This window comes from Rhinatrema bivittatum, chromosome 2 (assembly GCF_901001135.1).
Source record: "Rhinatrema bivittatum chromosome 2, aRhiBiv1.1, whole genome shotgun sequence".
Classification (NCBI taxonomy): domain Eukaryota; kingdom Metazoa; phylum Chordata; class Amphibia; order Gymnophiona; family Rhinatrematidae; genus Rhinatrema; species Rhinatrema bivittatum.
In genome coordinates this window covers 542,941,929-542,967,891 of record NC_042616.1, presented here as the reverse complement: position 1 = coordinate 542,967,891, position 25,963 = coordinate 542,941,929, and the positions used below count along the sequence as shown (strand labels likewise).

Below are 25,963 nucleotides of genomic sequence, written 5' to 3'. Positions count from 1 at the left end.
GAATTAGAAACACACCGGTTGCTCGATGATACATTTAAGTTACTACGTTACATGTTTTTCTTTACCTGTCTCCATACTGTTTATACTCAGTAAATCCCGTTTAGATGGTTGTACACTATAACACCTGTTTGTACACTATTGCTTTATGATCTAACTGTAATTAGTCGTTCTTTTCATGTTCACATTATGCTTTATCTGTAATAAGTTGTTAAAACTGTAAACTGGAGTGAAGGCAGCTTGCTGTACTTCGGTATATAAAAGAGTCCAAATAAATAAATAAATAGTAGATGATACACTCACAATTGTAGATATCTGTAATGGCTTCTATGCAACAGAGAGTCTTCAGTATATTCAGGAACAGGAGCCTTAGGCGAGTACTGGTTCCTATATGCAGTCTGGAATGAGAACTCACAATATCAGTGTATGAGATGGCTTCTAGGATAGAAGAGAGTCTTTGGAGAGTTTTAGGCACATAGGCCCTCGTGGAGTGAGTACCGTTTCCTATCTGCAATCTGTAATAGTAATTCACAAGATATAGGTATGTGATAACTTCTGAAATAGAAGAGAGTCTGTGAAGGGTTTTAGTAACATGGGCCCTCGTGGAGCGAGTACCGGTTCCTATCTGCAATAATGACTCACGATCTCCGTACCTGCAATAACGTCTTAGACAGAAGAGAGTCTTCAGAGATTAGGAACATAGGCTCTCGTGGAGCGAGTTCCGGTTCCTATCTGTAATAGAACAAGCACGAATGCAACACCAACAGAGAGCCAAGGAGGATGTTCACTTACTTATAAAATAAACCCCAGTAATATTTTAAGACAGAGTTGGCTAGGACAATCACTGAAGTGTTCATTCTTCAAGCCAAGAATATCAAAGTCTCAATGTCAAACAACTTGACTCCTTTTGGTGCATTGCATGATCCTCTCCTCAAGACTGAGCAGTTTGGTAGTAACAGAAATCCAGTATTTTGAATCAGAATTTAATAAGACTTGGGTGGGAAAGCTCTCCAAAACCTCAACATAGCTTGCTCTTGATGTCAGGGAGCCAAGTTATAAATCAAAGAAGTTTTCATTTCTAGTTAAGTTTATTTCCATTTATCCAATCAACCAATGTTTTCTGAGTTGGAGTCTGAGGAGTCCTTGGGTCAGAGGCATTTTTAGATACTTAAAAGATCCAGGGCAAGTGCCCATAGGTTCTTCTGTCTGTCCACCCCTGATTTTGATAATGAAATTGAATAATTACAGTTGCCTCTTCAGTTAAAAATCTTATAAAATCATGTAAGACATGCTTAAAAAAATAGAACTACTTTTTGGGATCTACTGTGTACATGTGACCCAAACTGACCTCTTTTGGACACAGGATGCTATGCTCAGTGGACCCTGGTCTGACCCATATGGGGTTATCTTATGTTCTTTTATTGTTTATATTTTGTCGTTTGCTCATTGTAAAAATACAGGAAAAGAAAAACAAAGTCATTATAAGAGAGCAAAACATAAGAAACTTTAACTGTGCAAAGAGAAAAAATTGTCTTTTATATACCATATTTTTCAAATTTACAACAATAGAATGCATATACTTGTTATCTATTTTTCCCTCTCAGCCCAATTGTCATCTGGAAAAGATAATGATGATGATTTTTCAAAAAAGCCAAAAAGCCCTTAACACAAATTCCAATTTCCTGGCATGTAGCCAGATGGACTCAGAACGAATGGGTATAGTATGCTCGTGCTAGCAGTTGGAGACAGATCTGACGTCAGCACGGGTATATATACCCCCACAGGAAGCGTAGCAACTCAGTAATTTCTGTCTCCAAAGCAGTTTAGAGAGCCTGCACGCTCGCTGAGCGTGTTTCCAATCTACTTTCTACTTTCTACTTTCTCCAGGTTCTACTGTCTGGATGTCCAGGCCAGGGAGGACACAGCATTTGCAAGGGCGGTACTACATGGTCCTCAGGCAGCCTCCCGCCCAGGCTGGGAGTAAAGCTTTTGTACATCCCATTCGTTCTGAGTCCATCTGGCTACACGCCAGGAAATGTTGAGATTACTTACCTGATAATCTCCTTTTCCTTAGTGTAGACAGATGGACTCAGCATCCCGCCCAGCTGCCAGTGTACATGGGTTTCACCGATTCAAGGTAAGCCATGTCATTTGTTTACATAAGAGCGTCCCCTTTTGCCAGGTGTCGACGCCTTCCTGTTGGGAATGCTGGTGGTCTCCAGCTCCTATCAATCGGTCAGGGGAATCATGTTTCACTATTTCACTGAGCGTCAGTACACACATCCATAACAGCTTTTGCAAGGAAGATTACTAAGTTGCTACGCTTCCTGTGGGGGTATATATACCTGTGCTGACGTCAGATCCGTCTCCAACTGCTAGCACGAGCACACTATACCCATTCGTTCTGAGTCCATCTGTCTACACTAAGGAAAAGGAGATGATCAGGTAAGTAATCTCAACATTTTCCTAAATAACCAAGGAGAAGAATATACCCTAGATTATGTATACTGTGGCCTGACACTAGTTGCATCTGAGAGGTTTAAATTGATTATAAAAACACTTAAAAAAAAAAAAAAAGTTCTAAGGTCCCCATATGCAATAAAGAAACCCCTGTTCAGTTTTAATCACCCAATTAAATTATCATTATTTATCATTTAACCAATTCTATATGAACATGAAAGGTGGGGTCTCTACAGGATGGGATAAAATCCCAGCATAAACCTTATACCTTCACTCTCTAAACATATTGGGGTAGATTTTCAAAGGGTTACGCGCGTAACCCCCGAAAAGCTGCCCCTGTGCGCACTGAGCCTATCTTGCATAGGCTCGGCGGCGCATGCAAGCCCCGGGACGTGCATATGTCCCGGGGCTTTCAGAAATGAGTGGGCTGGGGGTGGGGCCGGGAGCATGGCGGCGGTCCAGGGGCGGGGCCGGGGCGTTCCCAAGTCCTCCGGCACTGTGGCCGTGCTGGAGGTTCGTGCGCCGGCACAAAGGTAGGCAGGGGGATTTAGTTAGGGCAGGGGTGTGGGTTAGATAGGGGAAGGGAGGGAGGGGAAGGTGGGTGGGAGCGGTTGAAAAGTTCCCTCCGAGGCCGCTCCGATTTCGGAGCGGCCTCGGAGGGAACGGAGGCAGCCTGCGCGGCTCAGTGCGCGCAAGGTGCACAATTGTGCACCCCCTTGCGCGCGCCGACCCTGGATTTTATAACATGACAGCACGCACATGTTATAAAATCGGGCGTAGATTTCTTCACGCCAATTTGCGCAAACAAATCTGCGCCTGCGCACAGGTTTTAAAATCTGCCCCTTTCTATGACCACAAAACCTCCCCCAACAATGGGTACAAAGCAGAAATAGATTTCCCTTTACAACTCACCATACGAAAAAAATACTCAGATTCTGGTGTTATGTCAATAACAGCAACATAAATTTCTTCCACTTGCAGGCACATTGTGAACCAATACAAAACCCTGCATAAACACACCCAGTACCCATATAAAAAAAACCTACTAATCCAAAACTACCCTACCGAGCAGGACTCCAACAGAATCATGCCAACCAATGAAAAGCCCACACTCCTAATATTAAAGCAAGCCCTAGAATACCAATATACCTCCTACTGCTAAAATGAAACACTACTGTGATAATTCCCTACAGCTCCCTTTCCCATCCATGGCCTTGCTGTACACAGCAAGAGAGCAGCATTAGCAGTCTGGCACTCTTAATCCACTCCTCCTGCCACAGAAACCTCTTTCTCCTGCACAATGCATGGGATAGCTGTTTGAAGTGCATGGTACTCTGTATTTAGGGCCAAGTAGTTCAAATAGCTGATTGAATTGAATGGTAGAATGGCAGGTCCTGTTGACAAGAGGAATGGGTTAGAATCTGCTAGTACAATTCTTCTGCCAGCTGGGGTCGGGCCATGGTGGGGGAGGGGGGAAGGAGCATCAGCAGGCCTGTGCCAGCATTGGGAGGAAGCCATTTTATTAGAGCAATATGATTGTGAGAAGTGAAGGACACCTTAATGATAATGTACCCCCCTTAAATGCAATAAAATAAAAGTTAGTCTGCAAAGAACTGAAGTTGGGAATTGGGAACATGCCAAAAATGGTGGGAGGGGGACTTGTGCTCACTCTTTGTTCCTATCCTGGAGCCTTTCATGTGCAAAACCTTGCAGTGCAGACTCAAAATGTTGCAATTGTGCTCTGCAGACTCAGAAAACAGTGACGTAATTCAAATTCTAGGCCCCCAAGCAAAATGTTCCCAGAAAGGACCCTTGGATGTACAAGGCTACATGTAGTCCCTCTCTGATCTCAGAGCGGGGGTGGGGGGATGGAAGTAGGGGACATGGAGTTTCCCTATACTTCTTTCCCTGTTTTAGATGCCTCTGATTGGGTGGGTTTGTGACGGTTCCATAACTTAGGTACCTATCACTGATATTTGGTAACTGAAATGTAAGGGCAGAGTCCCATGCAATACTGACCAACACTATATGTGCCACAGAGCAGAGACTCTTTCTTATGTATATCCTTGCAGTGCTGCATATCCTGTTTATGCTATATAAATGCTGAATAGTAATAGCAGTAGTAAAATTAAAGGCACACAATCATGTTCATAGATACAAACATACGTGCACACATACACAGTGAACTTGATACTCTAAATATTTTTCCCAGACACACATCATAGGATAAAATATCCTTTATTACACCTGGCTCTTTGTGAATAATAACCACATAATATATGGCATATTTCTGAACACTTTCAGGTCCTCCCCTCTTCCTTGACCCCATTATCCAGCAATATCCCTTTTCTTTCTCCCTGTGTCACCTACCCTCTACCCAACAGCAGCTCCCTCTCCCCCCTGACCACCAATATCCCTATCTCTCTCTGTCCACTCACTATACAGCGGTATGCCCCCTCTCCCCCCTCAAATATCTTCTTTTCTTTTTCCAGTTACCTTTATTCTCCCAGGTAGCATCAATTCCTTTTTGATCTTTCTGGGGAGATCCAGTGCCTGGAGAGTCAGGATTACAATGGTTCAGGAACTCTTCAGGCCAGCAAAGCAAAAAAAGAAAATGGAGCAAGATCTGTAAATTGGCCCCACCCCTCCTCCAGTACAGATTTCTTGTTACCAAGGGAACCCATGCAAGGAAGCAGAGCAGACTCACAAGCCATGCCCTGATCCTATAGATATATGGTTTCACAAAGAGAAAGTTCAGACAAACTTAATTGAATTCTTTATTTTATTTATTTTTGTATTTATTTAAAAACATCTTATAGCCTTCTATCTCCAAAGAATTGTTAGGTGTGGATAACGGAGTACATAATATATATGAAATTTCATAAACTCATTAAAGTACTTCCTAGTTTTTTAATGAGGTGGCAAAGTGATGGATCCAGGGAAGTGCAATAGACTTTCCATATCTGGATTTCAGTAAAGCTGTTGACATCTATATAAATAAAAATGTTAAATAGTTTGTACAAAATCGCTAATCTCAGAAACCACTGCACCTATTGCTTTCAAATTTGAACACAACCTTCCTTTCGCATACAGGAAGGTTCTTCTGTACTTACATTACATATATGTCACACCTGTGACAGGTAAAACAGGTAAAATTGGTTCCACAAAACAGCGACATCTGGTGGACGTCAGCGCAACCTCTTACACCTTTCACAAACACTCACACACCCCACACACATGACAAATGTATTTAATTCACCCACCCTACGAGCACACAGAAATCCAAACTCCTCACCCCCCCCCCCCCACCACACACACACACACACGCCAATTGGACTTACTTCACACACCCTCCCAAAACGCACCAAATTCCAGGCTGCTACACCGGGGGGCCACGCACATGTCACATGTTGGCAATTCCCACACCCTCCGAACTTACACAAAACACCCTCTTCACACCCCCCACGCACATGCCTGTTCTACTTACTGCCCACACACTCCGAACACACACAAAAGCGGAAACAGGTCCGCGCTGCTCCAGTGAGGGGCCAGGAACGGTCCGGGACACATCACGTACACTGCGGCCGTCGGCTGCCAGCAATCAAAATGGCGCCGACGGCCCTTTCCCTTACTATGCCACTCGGAGACAACAATGGCGGCAGTAGCCCATGTGACATAGTAAGGGCGAGGGCCTGTTGACGCCATTTTCAGGACTGGCAGCCAGCGGACCTTTGCCCTTACTTTGTCAGGGAACCTAGCGCTCCCATTACTCCTCCACAGTGACATAGTCAGGTCAAAGGGCCGTCGGAGCCATTTTCATTGCTAGCAGCCGACGGCCCGAACCCAAGACTTCGATCCCAAACCGAACACCTGCTCCACCGACTGACTGTTTGCACAGGTATCCGGGGGGCTGCACGGTGGGGGGCCGTAGTTATTTTTTTGCGCGTGTGTTCGGGGGGGGGGGGGGGGGGGGGTGTTTCGGTCATTCTGCAACTCTCGCGGGGGGCGGGAGGGTGGGTTACTGTATTTCACCGGGGTGGGGTGCGTATTTAAACACTGCATTTATGGTGGGGTTCTTTTGGGGTGGAAAGACGGAGGGCACACACAAACGCAAAACGTCCCTGATCTCGGAAAGGCACCAAATTAGCCCTCTACAAAACACTTAACTACATAGAGAGTGCTAACTTGGTTAGGCACTCCCCTATTTTGATACAGAACACGCACAACCTCCCACTGACGGACCACGTTTACCACCACCAACTTCTATTTCAGTGTTTTTTTCTCAAATCGGCATCCTAGCTGCTTCTTACAGTCTGGGTCCTCTTACCTAAGAAAGCATACATTTCAGGGGAGGGAGAATGAGGGAGAGGTGAGTGTGAGGGGAGAGAGTTGGAGTGGGGACAGGGGAGGGAAGGGGGGTGAGTGACCAAGGGGGAGGAGGATGAGTGACTGAGGTAAATGAGCAAGGGGAAGGGGGAGGGAGAGTAAAGAACCTGACTCTGCCACTGCAACGCGTGGCCGGGTACCGCTAGTTCCAAATAAGACTGAGAAGCAAGCCAGACGGTATGGGAGCAGGCCAGAAAGTAGGCGAAAAACTCATTGAGTGGCAGGAAGTTCTGGTTAATGGATTCTACTTTGATGGAGGCAAAATGACCAGATATCTTTATTATAGACATTATTAAGGAACTGGAGGGAGAAATATGGATATTTGTAGATAATAAAATCTCTAACAGAGGAGACATGCTAGGAGGAATGAAAATAAAATGAAAAGGGATTTGAAAAAACTGTAAGAACGGTCAAGGATTTGGAAAATGAGCTTCAGTACAAAAAAAGAATAAAATTATGCATTTGTGATACAAACATCCATTAGCCATATTATCAATTTCAACACAAAAATTGTCAAACAAAGACATATAGGAGTAATCATCCCAGATGAACTCAGGATAACCTGTCAATATAATGTAGCAACTGAGAAAGCCAATATTATTCTTTGTTGTATAAAGAGAGGTATCAGCAAGTAAAAGGAGATAATGTTGCCTTTGTATGGATTACTAATTAGTCTTCGTTTTCGGTAATGTGTTCAGATCTGGAGACTGAATTTTTGTAAGGCATTGAGAAGATGGAATCTTTTCAGAAAAAAGGCTAATAAAATGATACAAAGACTACAGCATAAACTCTACAAAAAAAGACTTAAAACAGTCAAAATATGTTAACTGAAGGGAAGAAAAGAAAGGTGAAATGTGATAGAAGACTTCAACACGTCACTCTAACATGGTCTCTAAAAACAATAGATCATTGGGTTTTAAGGATCATATAATACAGCTACCATTATCATTTCAATTTCCACCTGCCAAACTATCCTCCAAGGATGCACTTCCTAGTTGCAGATCAAATCAAACATCTGCAATAAGAACTATCAACCTTAATCTCAGCCCATGCAGTAGAACCTGTTCCAGGACAAGAAATGAACACAGGTTTCTACTTTTAAGTATTTTGTAATTCCAGAACAGACAGGAGGTTTTCATACATCTTAGACCTCAGAAATATCAGCAAGAATCTGTAGAGATACACAATTTTCTGCTCATCTCAGGCTACAAAATATGTTTATTGTTTTCTACCTAGGTAACTTGATCATATCAGACTGAACCCATCTACAAACTTGTTCTCTCACTTTTCATACAAGAATCTTTCAGTCCATAGGAGTCATCATCAGTTTGCCAAATTCTAACTAAAAAGCCCTCTCGTGATAGATTTCATAGGAGCCCATCTCAACACAAGACAAAGGAAATTTTTTCTTCCTCTTCACAATCTTGAGGATAATTCTGTCATTCTTCCAGGAAATAAGAATTACAGTCTGTTGTTTTATGCAAATGTTAGAGCACATATCAGCAATAGTGCAGCTCACCACTTACACATTGCTTGCTATGAGACCAGCTTGGTGACATCTAAAATTTAAGTGGGATCAGTCTCTCCAACCTCTATCTCATAACATACAAATATTCACCATTTTATGTTTTCTGAAATGGTAGTTAAATCTTTCCAACATACTCAGAGGTCATTTTGTTCAACAACCCCAGAATCAGGAAACAATAACAGATGCTTCCAAATAAGTTTGGAGAACTTATTTCAACTACCTGTGCTCTCAAGCAGCCTAGTTAGAAAAAGAAAAATTACTTCATTGTAACCATCTAGAATTGAAAGCAATATGCAATGTTCTCAAAGTATTATGTCCCTAGTTAAACAACAGTGTAGTCTTAATCCAAATAGACAGCTAGGTAGCAATGTTATATATTTACAAACAGGGAGGAACAGGCTCTTTCAATCTTTGTCAGGAAACTACAATGTTTGGAAATAGGCAATCTGCAAAAGAATGCTTCAAGCTGTCTATCTCGTGGGGAGAGACAACCAGATAACAGACAAATTAAGTTGCTAGTTACAAGTACATGAATAGTCATTAGACAAATGACTAGTCTGAGAACTATTTTTATGTAAGGATTATTGTTAACTGCTTTGAACCTAGTCTAGGCGGTATAAAAATCTTTTAAATAAATAAACTATGGGGCACTCTGATTATAGATGCATATGTAACATCATTAAATCAAAATGTTCTCACATACTGCTTCAGAAGATCAATGGAGAGCATTCTGGTGGTAGATACTCAGTTCCATGGAATTGAGGAACATTGTATACATTCACCCCTAATTCCCCTTTTATCAAAGATAGATACTTCTAAAGTTAAAAAGAGAGGAGAGGACAAATTATACTGATAGCCCTTTTTTGGCCATGCCAAGTTTGTTTTCCATGGCTACAATACCTGGCTATTTAACATCCAAAAATATATGTGTACTCCCAACTCTGATCATTCAAAGCAATGAGAATCTTCTACATCCCAAATTTTCAACTATTGTCTATAACTGCATGGATATTGAAAACAAACTGGTATCTTCTCTATATTTGCCTTCTGAAGTTGACAAAGTTCTCCTAGCATCCAGAAAATGCTCAACAAAAAGAATTATAACATCATATGAAAGAGGCTCTGTATCTGGTACTCTACTGTGCAAAATCCATTTATCTGTCCTGTTTCCATGTAGCTCTGCTAGAGTTCATTTCTGTGCTATAGCAGCATACCACAACCATTTCCAAGGTCTTCCTGTTTCTCAGCAACCTACAGTTGCCAGATTCATGAAAGGATTTCATTATCTTAAATCTCCCACTAACAATCCTCCTGTACCCTGGGATCTAAATGTAGTTCTAGTTCAACTCATGAAATCACCATTTAAACCTTTGTTCAGAGCAGAAAGGAAGTTCTCCTCTTCAGAAGGACTTTCTCGATCTTTCTGAGCTCTGAAAGAGAGCTGTTTATTATAGTGCAATTGAATCAATTCACTTGTGTGGCAATTTACTCTGCTGTCTATAGAAAACACCTGTTACATGTTATAATTTTGATTTTGTTAAAAATATTTTTTCAAAAACATTTGCATATAAGACAGACTTCATAGAAAGAAATATAATAAGAAAGACCCATGCTATTTTGAATTGTGTGCAAGCACCCACTGGTATGTTTAAAAGTTTTTAATATGTTTGCATTGTTTTACAAAGCATGACAAGCATGACTAATAAGTAGCTAAATTGCAGCACAGTAGTTCTTCAAGGAGAGAAATTGTCTGTAATATATTTTTCATAGCCATAAAAGGTACCAAAACAAGTTCTACTAACTCATATAACATAGTTGCCAACATTTTATGTCTTTGATAAAGCAATTTCCACATGGAAAAACAGTGCTTTATCCAGGGAAATGGGCTTTTAGAAAACTGACCACACGGTATATGGATAACGTTATGCATGTAATAACTTTGTGTCCGGAATGTCAATGCCACCACCGGAGCTCCAGGCATGGATCAGGAATTGCACAAAACTAGCTGACTTTAAATACCTTAGTAGAAATTGCCTAGTCAAATTAGTGGAGGCTGCCCACATACCTGGAAACTCCTGATTGGATAAGCTTTAGGTGTGTCCCCAGAGGACTGGATATAAAAAGCCCTTGCATAAATACACTTTTGTGGTCCAGTAGTCTCCTGAGTGTTTTGCTTTACTGGAATCACTGCCTAACCGGCTCACACTTCTTATCCATACTGGATTCCTAGTCCACATTGGAAGCCCAGCTATGTCACGTCCTCAAGTTGCAGCCCTTGCTCAGCCTGGTGGGGAATAGTCATGGCATTAGGTGAACACCCTGTGACAACTTGGACCAGCCCAACTAAGAGGGCCCTGGCTGGGACACTGGGGATTTTGAAAGGCCTTTTGGATGTGGTCCAGGATATACAAGCTAAGCTCCAGGCCTTGCAGCAACAGGTGGTCACCCTTCTGGGCACTACCTTTGGATTGGAGAACCATGATTGCAGCCCACCAGATCAATCGAGGAGCTTTGGGTGCGCTGGTCTGAAACGTTTAACAGCACTTGAGATTAGCTACAGGGATTTATTCACCTGTGCAAACTTTGGTTCCATATATGCCCCTACACCCATCACTCAAATGCCCTTAAGGTAGGGGTCATGGTAAGCCTCTTATCGAAAAGCAGCCCAGACTTGGGTAACACTCCTGCTGGATCATGAAGATCCTGTCCTAAGTCAGGTCAATTCTTTTGCAGCTTCTGGGTCCCTGGCATTTGACAAACCAGATCGGGCATATTGGGCAGAAAGCTAGATGATGAGACTCTAGTAATAGTGGAGATCAGTCACTGAGTATGTTACTAAGTTCAGGCATCTGGCTACTAACATTGACTGGAATGAGGCTGCCTTTCAAGCACATTTTTAGTTAGGACTGGACCCACATATTCAGGATGATTTAGCCTGAGTAGATCCTCTGGCCAGCCTAGTAGCTCTGCTCACTTGAGCACTAGAATCAAGAAATGGTTGGGAGAACATCAATTAGAGAATTTATTAGTTCCCTAGTCCTAAGAGCAAACACATACCTCTTGAGCCCTTCTTCTCATGCAAAAAGCCTTTGATAGTTAAAGGTGCAAGATACTGCCTATCATATGAAAAGAAGGAGAGGTGCACAGAGTGTGCACAGAGAGGGATTGTGTTTGTACTGTGACCTCCTGAGCCATTTTTGGCAAAATTGTGACAGTTGACCATGGACTGGGAATTGCTCCTGATAAGGAAAATGAGAGCTCTTGACCCCAACAGAGGAAAGTGTTCAAAGTACAAATAATCCTTTAACAGTGAAAGTTGCCTGGGAACGTTGATCCACCCACTTCATGACTGTGATGTGGCCTTTCTGGGGAGACCAGGACTTGTCTGCCCCAGCTATAATTGATTCTGGTGCCTCAATCTGCTTTATTGACTTTGTCTTTGCTTTATAGACATTGTCTTTGCTCAGTCCCTCCGCCTGCAAGAAGGGGGGAGGGGTTGTAATCAAGATCAGTGATGGTTGCCTCCTGGCATGAGGCCCAGTAGTCTGATGGTGATTGTAGGCTTGATCATGATTCTTAATCATGAAGGGCTTATCCAGTTTGACCTTATTCAGGCTCCATACTTTCCTATTATTTTGAGGCTACCCTGGTTGGAACAGCACAAGGCCCATGTCCTATGGAAGAGCCAACAAATCATTTTTTCCTCAAAGTATACCTGCAAAACTGCATGCCTAACACCAGGCTCCAGGAGGCAAACTCCCAAGAAAAGTTCCTGGAGAACCAGGGGTATGCCACCATTAATGAAAAGCAGGACTTCTTGCCAAAAAGTACCAAAAATATCAGGTTATGTTTGGTAAGATGACAACTGATGTCTTGGCTCTACATAGTTCATACAACTACCTAATCAAACTCCAGCCTGAAGCTGAAGTTCCATTTGGACTGACCTATTTCTTATCTAAGCTGAAATTCTGAATCCTGCAGGATTATTTACAAGAAAACTTGAAAAAGAGGTTTATTAGGCTCTCAACTTTGCTGTTAGGGGCTCCTGTCTTCCTTGTGGCAAAAAAGGATGGTGAGACAAAGTATGTACCCAAGAGCCTAATACCACCTTAAGGACTGGCCTGGCCTGTCCAGTTATCTGGCCTTCCAGCATTATGCCCTTTAAGGGCATAATGCTGGAAGGAATTATGGTCCCAAGGAGGATCTCATACAAGGGAGTAAAAGTGCAGGCCTAAGAAAAGGAAGGGAGACTCCAGGAGAAGGCAACTTGATTGTGAGTAACAAGGCAGTGACAGCCCCTTAGAATAGCTAGCCTGTATTCTGTATGTATTATAAAGGAAAGCAGCCCCCCACCACAACTACTGTGGCCTAACTTCATTAAATACCCGCTCTAGTGCTTCCTGTATGGAGTTGTTGAATAGATCGTATCCCACTCTGGATAGATGTATCAAATCTGGCCGGTACAGGCCTAAACATGGCTCATCCACCCACTCATGCCTGATTTGTTGCACCCCCATCCTCTGGGCCCATAGACCAATCTGTCTGTTTACCTTTTTTCTGCCCCTGCACCACAATTTGTTACCCTGTCATTTTATCCGAGGTATAATATCTGACCATATTATTGTTGTTCCCGGGGTCATATCCCTTATGGTTTCCAGATTTCTTTTTATCATCTCTATCAACTGTTTGCATGAATTCTAGCCTAGATCGTTACCTCCAAATGTATTACTATAACATCTGGCCGCTGCAATGTGCTCAACCTGCTCCGCAGATCCGTTAACAATTGCCCCCATCTCATTCCTTGCCTTCCCATCCATTTCAGGTTGACACCCCACCGTGCCAAGCCCAAATGCATGCCGTATGGTCTTTCCTGCACCATCCTGGCAGCCCATTGTATGAAGGAATGTCCTATTAACCATACTATCTTTCTTTGCATCCACGGACCTGTGGGTAAAATACATTTGGTTAGTTACTGATCTACACAAATCCCGGCTTTACATACTGTTTGTCTACTGCCGACTGCCCTCTACCTATCTTACAGATGGTTTCCATGGGCAAACCCGCCTGAGCTGCGCTTGAAGCAGCACCTATCCTAAACGAGTGCGTTCCATATTCATTCAGGTCTAGCCCGATGCTATCCAATACTTTGCGTAGAACTGTTGCAAACTGAAATTTTGTCAATGGCACCCCATCTTTATGGACTAGCAGGTGAGTCTCGCCTTTGGGCCTTACTCGCAAAAAGTTCTTTGTTTTTTACTGGGCAATTTACTTGTGATACCACTTGTGCCAATCGTATTTCTACTCCTTTTGCCCTCTGATCTGTCTTAGATTTGTGCACTCTTATGCTAATGTGCTGCCCTTGCACTTGCACATTGCTGTATAGTATTCCGTTACTTCCTGTGTCCTTTTTGGATGCTGCCACTAGTTCGCTCACCCTTAATGCCGCAAAAAATGCTGTGCAGAATGCCGTTCTGAACAATACTATCTGAAATCCCTCCGTACATACTTGTGCAACTGCATATCATAAGCGCACCAATACCTCGTGGGTTATTGGTCTCCTCTTATCACCTTCCCATACCGCATCCCTTGCCCAACATGCTAGCAATTTCTTGATCATGAAGTTAAGTGGATCCCCTAACCCTTGCGCTTTCGCAAAGAAGGCAAAACCTGCTAATTGGTTTACCGTCGCTCCTCTAGACCAATGGTTCTCAACCGGTCTGTCGCCAAGCACACACAGGTGTGTCGCCACACTTCCCGGTCCCCTGCTGACCCAGCTGCCCCCCTACCTGAGCAAGATAGGTCCTCCACCTGGGCTTAAACCGCTGAAAGCCCGGGCGGAACGCGGCAGGAGAACTGGAGTCAGTAGCACCAGCATGCTCTCTTCTGCCCGCCCCCCAGAAGAGGAAGTGGTGAGCAGCGGGTGCGTGCGCGGGAAGAAGAGACCATGCTTGTGCAGGCAGCGTTGGCCTGAAGAACAGAAGAGAGCTGCAGCCTGAGGAATGAGCAGTGCGGCTCGCAGAAAAACGAAAAACATCAACCCCCGCGGCCGATGGGACTCCTTGCTCCGCGAGGGCTGAAAATGAAGTAGGTTGGTGCTGCCTTTAGGGTTAGAAGTGGAGGAGGCTGCTGTTACCGCTAGTTCGGGGGGGGGGGGGGGGAGAGTGAGTGAATGAGTGTTGTTAAAGCTCTGTTGTTAAAGTTGAGAGATAGCAATCTGTTATTAACGGAATTGCTGGAGATAGCAATCTGTTATTATTTGGAATAGTTGTGGGTGGATCCTTGGACCAGTGGCAGGTGACCACGCCCTCGGGGGAGCTCCCGAGAGGGACCACTGGTCAGGCTTAGTGTAGGAGACAAACTCACTCTAGTTATATAAAAGCCTATAAATAAATAAAATAAATAAATAATAGTTCTTTTATTAGACAATATATTAAACCACCAGAGGTGGCAGTAGTGAGCTGGAAGCGCCTGGCTGGTTAAGTAGATGAAAAAAAACATATTTTTAATCCTTGGGGGCCTGTATGTCTGATCCCCCACTCTCCCCCCATCCCACTAAATTGCTGTAATTGATAGCAGGCACAGCATCTAAACTCGCATATCCCAGGCCTCCCCTCCCCCCAAAAAATTATTTATTAAAAGTTGCAGGCCTATCAGTCCAAGAAACCTCCTTTCCCCTCTCCCTCAAATTTAGAAAATATATCCAGCCTCCAGTCGCTTTCTAATCTCACCCGCTCTCCTCTCTCCTCCCACTTGCAACCCCAACCAGAACTTTCCTGCCCCCACTTGGCACCTCTCCTCTGAAACTTCCATGATCGCTGGAAGCATGGTAGAATCATTGAGCTTCTGGCAGCATCCAGCATTGCTGATGACAACATCATTATCTTACACTACCAGCATTTCTGTCAAAGCAGGGCTGGACGCCACTAGGAGCTATATGATTGCACCATGCTCCCATTGGCCATGGGGGTTTTGGAGAGTGCCAGTTGGGGGCGTTAGGAGTGGTTCAGGATGCTGGATATATTTTTTTAATTCGGAGGTGTGGTGGAGAGGTTCCTGAGGCAGATAGATCTGCAGTTTTTTAATAATTTTTTGAGGAGCTTGGGAGTTTTTTCGGATGCTTTGCCCTGACATAAGTTTCAGTGAATTAGTGGGATTGGGTGGGTGATCAGGCCTGCAGGCCCTCAAGGATATTTTTTTCCTTCACTTAGTTGTCTTTATTTTGAATATAGCTGGTAAAGCTAAAGTTATCTTTGATACATACCTGGATAACACTAAATCTAACCAGGTATATTTAAACAAGGCTGACTATGCTATGTTACCTGGATAAATTTAGGCAAGTATATTCAGCTGGAAACTTATCCCTTTGAATATTTGTCCAGATAGTATTTTTTTGGATAACTTGCCTACTCGCCACTTTTCTGAATATTGACCTCTTAATGCACATCACTGCTTATGGCCCCTACATAGGAATAAAAAATTGAGATGAAGGAATCGTCCTAATAGAAAGCAAAAAGAAAATGTGTTATTCTGTTTGTCATTAATATCATAGGTCTACATTATTATTCACCTAACACACACAGCTAGTATTTATAGGAACATAATAAATGACGACAGAAAAAGACCTAGTGGTCCATCCGGTCTGAAGTTTAACAATATAAAAATATTTGAAATATATATCATTGGCTTCCCATCAGCACACTGTTCGGTCTTTTTCTATACTGTGCAGTTCCTCATTGCATCTCCTGTCTTACCTTAGTCTCCTCTTGGCCTCCATTCATCAGATAAAACTGCTTGTATCTTTGTTCTTCTCCATAACCAACTTTTAGAATTTGGTGATGGAAAAGGGAGGCAAAGATACAAGGTGTTTATCTGCCATCCCGATCCCCCAATGAACTAAATAAGTAAAGCAAGTGTTAGGCATTGCTCCCAATTCCCCCTCCCTCTCCTCCGCAAGCCTTTAAATTCCCCTATCCCCACCCCCCAAAAAAAGAAAAAAGTTTGCAAAAAATTAGCAGGTCTGTTGGCCCAAGGACCTCTCACCTTTCTGTTTTCCCCAAATCCCCCTAGGGTCTCTGTACAATTTTAGTGCTCCTGGCAGCATGTCAGAATACTATTCTTTTTTTTTTTTCAATATAATGTTTATTCAAATGTTTTCAGCGTTGCTATCAAAACAATGCTTGATGCTACTGGGAGTAGTTGGATTGTATGATCCAAGCAGCTCTAGGGAATTTTGGGGGTGTTGGGTGGGGTGGAGTGGAGAGGGTGGGTATAAGGAGAAGGCCCAGAGTCAATATCTTTTGAGAAATCCCAGGGGGAAGACTGGAGTGTGCTCCTTGAGTCGATAGGACTGAAAATTTTTAGTGCAACCTTATGGAGGCCTTGGGGAGGGGGAGGGGATCAGGCACAGTGCCTGACAGTTTTACTCATTTAGTAATGGATGTGGCTGGCAGGTCCACTAGGATTTAAAAAAAAAAAAAAATTCTACCATTTGACCTGCTTTATTGTGATTATAGCCAATAAAGGTAAAGTTATCCAGGTGTTATGTACCCATATAACATTAACACTGATATGAATTAGGTGGCTAAGTTATCTGACCAATTTAATTCCATCCTGGAACATCTCCAATTTATCCAGATACATTTTATTCAGGTATTGACTTAAAGAGACAAAATGTATCCAATTACAGGGGTCAGATAATGACACCAAACATTTGTCCAGAACAGAGGTTTCCTGGAAAAATTCCACTTAATATGGGCCTGAATATTATTATTAAATTCAATTTATGATTCGCTTGACTCTCTAAGCACTTAGTAATCAGCCCAGTGGGAGGAGATAAGAGCCTTTCCTCCTCCATCTTGGTTTGTCTTTGGTGGAAGTTTATTGCCTCTTGATCTGGGAGTTATTTTATGCTCTGTTTTTTCTAGGGGAACCTTTGGTACAGGAGTGTCTTTTCTGTATGGTTTTTCTTGTTTACAGACCTGTGATCATGCCAGTGCTGGAAAAGCACTTAACATGTCATTGCAATGGTTAATACCCTCATTTACATGCAGGTTTTAACTCTGTTTTACCATGTTTATTTTATTTATTTATTTATTTATTATTTTGTTATACCGACTTTCATGACAAGAATCACATCAACCCGGTTTACAATTAACAATGTGAATAAGGCAGAGAGTAACATAGTAATCAATATTCAAAATTCAAACACAGTAAACAATAGTATGGATGTGAGAAAGTTACAATAAAACAGGGAGAATTAACTTGGATCTGGAAAGGGGGAGATAACTGAACAGTAGAATCTTTACAGTGCAGCCAATTGCATCAAATAATATAGTTGTATAGCAAAATGAATCTATATGATACAGTTGTGTAGCATGATAATATGGTGCTGGGTATGAGTGGGAAGTTGGTGGTTTCTTAATTCAATCCAATTTTTGAATAAGAGTTTGTGCTGTTGGGTGGAGGTTTTAATCAAGGCCTGGGAATGCTTTTTTAAAAAGCCAAGTTTTCAGACTTTTCCTAAATGTTAGTGTGCAGGGTTCTTGTCTCAAGTCAGGTGGGACAGAGTTCCATAGAGGTGGACCTGCTGAGGAGAAAGCTCTGAGACTGAGAGATTTATGTTGGTAAGTTTTGGCATGTGGTACCTGAAGTGATTCTTTGTAGGATTCCCTGATGGGGTCTGGTGGATGTGTGTTTTTTAAAGGGGATTTGTAGGTCGAGCTGAGTGTGTTGGTGGATGGCCTTGTAGATGGTAGTGATGGATTTGTACATGATTCTGTAGTGAATCGGTAACCAATGAAGGTCTTTGAGGATTGGGGAGATATGGTCGATTTTCCTGGAGTTTGTAAGGATTCTGGCTGCTGTGTTCTGTACCATTTGTAGGGGCTTGGTATATGAAGCTGGGAGGCCTAGTAGTAGTGAGTTGCAATAATCTAGTTTGGAAAAGATTATTGCTTGCAAGATTGTTCTAAAGTCCTGAGCGTGGAAAAGTGGCTTTATTCTTTTCAGAATATGTAATTTGTGGAAGCAATCTTTGGTGATTTGGTTAATGAATGGTTTGAGGTTAAGATGGTTGTCTAAGATGGCTCCTAGGTCTCTTACGTGAGCGGTTTGAAGGAGGGCTGGTGGCTTTGAGTGTGTGTTGTTGTTTTCCGGTGATATAAGCAGGTATTCCGTTTTCGAAGCATTGAGGACTAGGTTTAGGCTGGTAAGGAGGTGTTTGATTTCTAATAGGCAACTATCCCAGTATTCCATTGTTTTCGTGATGGATTCTTTTATAGGGATCACAATCTGAACGTCGTCTGCGAAGAGGAAGTGTTTCAGGCTTAGTTTTGTGAGCAGTTGACAGAGTGGGAGTAGGTAGACATTAAAAAGCGTGGGTGAAAGCGATGAACCTTGTGGCACCCCTTGGGTGGAAGGGTGATATTGGGATTCTGTATTATGAATTTTGACCCTATATCCTCTGTTCTCCAGGAAGGTTTTAAACCACGTTAGTGTAGCACCTGTCACTCCTATGTTTGCCAGCTGTTTTAGAAGAAGTAGTGGTTGACGGTATCAAAGGCCGCCGAGAAGTCGAGGAGGATTAATAAAAATGCTTGGCCTTTATCGATTCCGGAGAGGAGGAAGTCCGTGAGTGAGAGGAGTAGCGCTTCGGTGCTTGCGGCTTTGCGAAAACCATATTGGTTTGGAGACAGAATACTGTGGTCCTCCAAGTAGTTGGATAGTTGCGTGTTCACCAATCTTTCCATAACTTTAGCTATAAATGGGAGGTTGGAAATAGGGCGGAAGTTGTTAGGATCGCAGGCATTTAGGTTCGGTTTTTTTAGGAGGGGTTTGATTGAGGCTGTTTTTAGGTCATCTGGGTAGATACCCTGGGACAGGGGACATTTTATGATTTCGGCTAGGGTTTTTGATATATCAGGGATGAGAAGAAGCATTTTGGAAGGGATTTGATCAAAAGGGTGTGATGAAGGTTTCATTTTCTTCAGCACCGATTGTATCTCTGTGGTGGTGTGTTTTTTCATCTCTGAAATCCCTATTACATATAGGAGTTATATTAGCACTGAGAATCCGCAATAAAATTGAGTTAAACCCCTTTTTTAAATTGTAATAAATTTCAAAACTTTAGCATTCAGTTTGGCATACCTGGGAACTGTTGAGTTCTGCTCAGCCTTTGATTTGTGTGGATTGGCAGGGGGGAGGGGGCCAGGCGCAGCAATGTTAATTGACTATTTTGCTTGGTGCCTGGACTCAAACAACAACCCTACCTATGAAAAATATTACAACTGATGCTAAAACATCACTTCAATTAATCACTTTTTGGAAAACAGAACAAGCTAGACTATTGTAGCAACTACACAGGATCCAAGAGAAGTTACACACTTGCAGAATCCCTCAATTGGGTAATTCATGCAGGATATGGACCCTCCCAAATACAAAATAAGTAATCACAAATTAGAAACTATTCAGGCTCAATTCCCAAATTCCTATTCTTCAAATTTCCCAACCAATTCTGCCACTCAATCCCTCAGTCCCTGCTTGAACCCTCCTCCACCCAGTCCAAAATCTCTAGTGTCCTCTCTCACAAACTTTCCTCCATTCAAATTACCAGGCCCTGCTTCTCTCCCTTTTGAAGTTTCCACTCAATTCCCCATTTGTCCCCATGCTAACTAACCTAATCTCAGAGTCCCTTGCATTCTTTCTTTCCAACCTTCTTTTTCTCCCCCACAAATCCCAGAGTTTCTGCTCTGCTACTCAATCACAGCCCAGTCTCGGTTTGCCTCACCCCAGTCCCTGAATCCCACATTCCTTTCCCCAGGCCTCTTTATCTCCTCTTGTCCCCACTCTCCCCTCTCTGCCAGAAGCCACTCTCTTGTCTCATGCCCACCCTCTCATTCTCTTATACAGTGTATATCACATTGTCACTTGTCAGTGAATTGATGATGATTTCACATGACTACTCACAATTACTGCTGTAGTGGAGCGAAACAGTCCTCTGAATCACCATCCTTGTTTCAGACCCCAGTAGCTGAGAGGTGGGGCCTGGCAATGTGTTGCTCTCTCTCCTCCTCCTACACTGCACTGAGTGACTGGCACTACACACATGGTTAATGTGCCGTATGTGCAGCTACCACGATTGTGCCTACCTTGGCTCGCTCTGAGTGAAGATCATCATCCTCCCATCCATCGCAAAGGCTGTGTTCAGCTAAGTGCCCCATGGGGATCATTGAATCATTGTGTCAGCTGGAGGTGGATCTAATGTGCGCTAAGGCATGGAATTCATGCAAAACCTGCTGAGAATGCAAACACCTGCACTGCACTTGCGCCCTCCAGCCTCTCAATGAATCAGTGCAGCACCTGGAGATTGGAGCATCCTGCTTAAAAAATCTAGAAATTTGTGTAAATATCCAGAGTCTCCAGGCTAAATCTGGAGAGTTCCCAGGTATGCTGATTGGTTAAGATGGAAATAAGCAAACAGCAGCAAAATCACAATTGATGATTGATTGCAAAAATTCAAGCCCTGTAAATTGTAAGATAATTCTTAGATTGTATTTGTGATTTGATTTCCCTGTCTTTGTTTTTATTATTATTATTATTATTATCTGGGATCATGAAAAAGAAATCTGTACCAGTCAGGTAAAATACAGTGTGTAAAAATCTTGATCGTTTTTATCTAATTCATTTTAGCATTAATACAGTATTTATTTACTTAAAAGATGTTATGTCAGAGTCACTTGTTTTACTTTTGAATTTGGGTTTCTCACCATTTGCTAGGTCTAACTGTGCTGAAAATATTCGCAAGCATATTTTGCACACTGGCAAACATGAAGGAGTGAAGATGTATAACTGCCCAAAATGCGACTATGGGACCAACATCCCAGTGGAATTCCGCAACCACCTGAAGGAAACACACCTAGATATTGAAAATCCTGACCTTGCTTACCTGCATGCCGGTAAGACTGCCTTAACTCTTCATTTTTCTGAATCTGTGGGCATTATTTGGATCTATTTGTATGACATATTTCTTATTTTAGTTTCTTTTTTTCTCTGAAGACTGGCAGTGTCTGTATCTGGATAGTCCATTTCAAGGTTTCAGCAAAAAATGAAAAGGTGATTTCCCTGTGTAACATGACCATAAAATGTTTGCAGTTCTTTGTAGAGTAATATAATACTTTCTTTACCATATTGCAATCATGTGGATTAATATGCTCAGTGCAGTACATTTGTTAAAGTAGTAAATGTATATACTCATTAGGTATGTGTATTCATTTCAAATGAATGAGTAAAACATGATAAATGAGGCCATATTTGTTTCATTTGTGTGTTAGGATTCGTGAATTAGTGGGCCCTTGGCCCAAGGTGAGAGGTGGTACCGCCCACAGGGAGGAGCCCCACTGGGCCACACTGTCGGGAGGTGAGGTCTGCAACCATAGGTGACACAGTCCAGAGAGTACAGAGAGGTCAGGAGACTGGGGTGTGGATACAATTGCCAGGAAAGGTCCTCCTAGTGGTGAAGTGCTGAGCAGGCCCCGAGGAGTGGGGAATGCTAGGTAGGGTATGAAGGAATGCTGAGAGAGCGATCCCAGGGGCAGAGCCACGGAGAGAGTCAGCATGGGAGGAATGATGTACACTTACCCGAAGAGCGGGGAAGCCCAGGAGTCTCTGGCAGTGCATGTGGACACTACCCCGAGGAGCGGTGGAGTGTGAGTACAGTCTCTGAAATAAAGCAGGGTGCTACCCCAAGGAGCGGGGAGTGAGGCATGGTCACTGGAATAGTCAAGGCGCTGCCCCGAGGAGTGGGAAAGCGCGGCACAGTCACAAGGTACACAACGCACTGCCCCAAGGAGCGGGGGGCGCGGCACAGTCACAGGTGAAAGGCAATGGCCCGTGGAGCGGGGTACACCAACGCTGAGTCTCCACGAAGCAGAGTAGATCGGCAATGGCCCGTGGAGCGGGGTACACCGATGTTGAGTCTCCACGAGTAGAGTAGTTCCGGAAGCAACCCCAAGGAGCAAGGGAGTTGGTAGGCAGCATCCGAGGCACAGGGCCCTCCGAGGAGCGGATAACCAGAGACAGGAACAGGGCCCCCGAGGAGCGGGTACCCGAGAGTGTCTCACGCCAGGAGGAGTAGGATACAGGAACCAGCATCCGTAGAGAGATCAGCAGGATTCAGCAAGGAAGGAACTTGTTGAAAAGTCGATTAGAGCCAGGCCCCGATGGTGCTTAAGAGTCCAGGGCTAGTGATGTCCTCAGGAGGAGACGCCCCTGAGGTTCCTGCCCTGGCATCCTTAAAGGAGGGCCATGTAGCGTGTGTGTGCGCCTAGGAAGGCCCGGAGGAGACATGGCAGTCGGCGGTATCCTCGCCGACCTCAGGAGTCCTGGAACGGAGTAATGTGTGTCGGAAGAGGGAGAGAAGGTGGTAGCACACAAAGTAAGTAATAGCGGTCGCAGCCATCTGTGACCGACTGTCATAACATTGTGGACCCCAAAACAAATGAAGGGGTCCCACAAATGAAATAAATTTTCATCTAATGCCTTTGTTTCCCATTTAAGCCTATGGTTGTGCGCTAAGTAAACAAATAGATACAAGTAACTTAGCAACCGATTCTTGCCTGTGTGACCTCATAACCTTGTCAGCGCTGAGGCAGGACAGGTTGGCAAGGAAACCATACAGAAGACAAATCACAGTGAAGGAGCTTTCTAACTAGCCTGTAGTTGTAGCCTGTAGTTGCTCTCTGCCTCAAGAGATGCTGACGTCCTCCCATAGCAAACTTGTTCTGGGTGCAGTCCGAGAAGACTTACCTTAATACTCTTGTTTACACACACGCACACAAAAAGTAATAATGGATTTATTATTAGTTTATAGGAAAAATTAGACAAAAGAAATTGCTACAAATAATACTAAATCTTTTATTTAAATAACCAGAGAAGGAGAGCAATCACGATAATTAATACAGTAGTATATGAAGTAAAGCATACATTCTTTACAATGTTCCTTAGGATCCAATGTGTCATGGGGCTCCTGAAGTGTGATATTTCTGATAATATACAGCTTTGCTTGCTTTTATACTGCATGTAAGAAATTTAACACTGAAAGCTTAAAAAAGAAATGAAGTGCTTGAGGAAGGAGTGGGTCCCCCTCCCTCTGTGTTCTTAAGCATTTGTACCTGTGAATCATCAAAAGCAATGATCAACACCATGTTCAGCATATGTATACATGTTCAGCATATGCATACACATGGACATCAACATATGTACTCATTTTCTCTGCAGCTTCAGCATATGTAAGTAAGAGGACTTCTATCTGTAGGGTAAGGGTGGTGACCTATCTATTATACCTGCAAAGAGTAATAAGGTGATCTTGTGATTTTAAGGTCAGTGTTCAGTCTTGCTGAGGTCCACTGGTGTCAATCCTTTTTTTGATCTGAGTAGATTAGGCTCAGATTAATTCCATAACAAATGTCTGAGCATGTGCAAGAAGCAGTCTGTATTTCCTCTCTAACTATTGCCAAAGAAGGATGTGCTAGTAGAAGCTCTCACAGAGTTTTTTTTTTAAAAAGCTTAGAAAGTTTAGAATTTGGCACTGTTAAAGGGCTGCTTCTGATCTTCTCTGTTCTATAGTGGTCTCACTCACTGTGCTAGGAAGTGAAGAAGTGCACTGCTGATGCTTTTGATTTTTATCTTTACTGGGGGAGAGTCAGGGATGAGAGTCAGAAATAAGATTGCAGTAACAGCAGTAACTGAAGAGATAAGTATTACCAGGCTGCCAGTCTTTTTGGTTCTTTTAGTGTTTAACAGGTTTTTTTTTGTGAGCGGAGTCAGTCAGCACTAGTGCACACAGCATAACACACATGCACTGTGTGTATGTGTGTGAGAGAGACAGACAGTTCTCCATATAGTGAGTGTACTGTGAATGGGAGGGAACAATTACAGTATCAATAAAAATTTAATTTGTAATATCAAAAACCCTAGTAGGTAGTGCACATCAACAAATTCCGTCATGTCAGGAAAAAGTAGAGGGAAGGAATGTTGGCAAGGTTGGCAGCTTTGGCAGGAGGAGCAATTAAAAAAAAAAAAAAAAGAGCAGTCCTGCACCTAAATTGAAGAGGGACTGTTTTAGAGGCAGAATGGCAGGAGAGAAAGGCAACTCAATACAGAAGAAACTAAAATTTGGAGAGCATGTGCCACCACCACTTTTTTTCCCCTCTTGTTTTGAAGCAGAGGGAAAAGGTGAGAGAGTCATACTGCCTCAGATGTACCACCTTAGGAGTATTGCTGCTACCTCTCTTCCTGATATACCACCTTAGGGGGTCTTTTACTACTATGCCTATCTGCCATGTCCCAGATGTATCACCTCAGGGATCTTGCTGCCAATTGCCTACCTGACATGTTCCTAATATACCATCTTAGGGGGTCTTGCTGCTACTACTCTGCCTATCTGCCATACTCCTGATGCACCTCATTAGCTGTCCTCCTTCTATCTCTCTGCCTATCTACAATGCCCCTGATATACCACTTTATATAGGAAGTTGCCATACTGGGTTAGACCAAGGGTCCATCAAGCCCAGCATCCTGTTTCCAACATACAAGTACCTGCCAAATACCCAAACATTAAGTAGATCTCATGCTACTAATGCTAGTAATAGCAGTGGCTATTCCCTATAAGAACATAGAAGTTGGGAGTCAAGCTTGTCATATGCCTACCTATCACACCTATTATGAATTAGCATGGGGGTTTGGTGCCTCCATATTGTTTGCTGTTTGGATTTCAGTCTTATTCTCTTACACTGTTTGTTGTTTATATTGGGGTGATTTGTCCCCAGAAAAAAATGCAAGTTACTCCTCTCTCCCCACTTTTTAAGATTTTCTGTCTTGTTGTCAAGCTTGTGCTGTTTGTGATTCCCCACATTGTATGCCTTGGTTATTTAGACACCTTTGTACTGTACACCATGGGTGCCTTGCTGCCATGCTCCCAATGCACCACCTTGGAGATCTTTCTGCCACGGTGCCTTGCTGTTATGCCCCAGTTTTACCACCTTGGGGGTTTTTCTGACACTCTATACCCCTATTATACCACCTTGGGGGTCTTGATGCCACTCTGCCAAGCTGCTATGCTCCAGATATACCACCTTGGCAGTCTTGCTCCACCCTGAAGCCCTCACATTATGCCGGTACCGTAATTCAAGATACATGAGTGAATCATTTGCATGCTCCTCCTTCCTATCCCTTAACTCACCTGCTGCTATGAGGACAATGGCAGCATTTGCATTTGCGCAGGCACGTCCTTCCCCCTCCCAATCCAGGCTCTGATTGGCGCACTTAGAACCACGTGGTTCAAAGCGTGCCACTGGGACCCCGCAGGGGAGGAGGGAGGACAAGTCTGAGAGACCACAAGTTCATCGTCATCCTCATAGCAGCAGCGAGCATTTGAGTTAGGGGAACCAAAGGAGTTTTGGGGAGAGAAGCTGTCCTACTGCTACACTGAGACACCATGGGGAAGAGAAAGTACGTGTCTGAGCAAATGCAAGTGCCATTGTTGTCCAGATAGCAGCGAGTAAGTTAAGGAATTGGGAGGGGAAAAGGATAAAAACA

General features: G+C 43.2%; 1 protein-coding gene across 3 annotated transcripts in view; it reads left to right on the top strand.

Moving 5' to 3' along the window:
- Window positions 1-25,963, top strand: part of ZNF407 (zinc finger protein 407) — a 1,322,856-nt gene that overhangs the window by 953,916 nt on the left and 342,977 nt on the right. For 2 of the 3 annotated variants that reach the window (XM_029590864.1, XM_029590863.1), the window contains one exon: window positions 21,146-21,324. In XM_029590864.1, the coding sequence (XP_029446724.1) occupies window positions 21,146-21,324 (179 nt within the window). Of the gene's footprint in view, window positions 1-21,145; window positions 21,325-21,424; window positions 22,146-25,963 lie in introns of those variants that run through there. The other variant, XM_029590865.1, reaches the window with a different exon arrangement.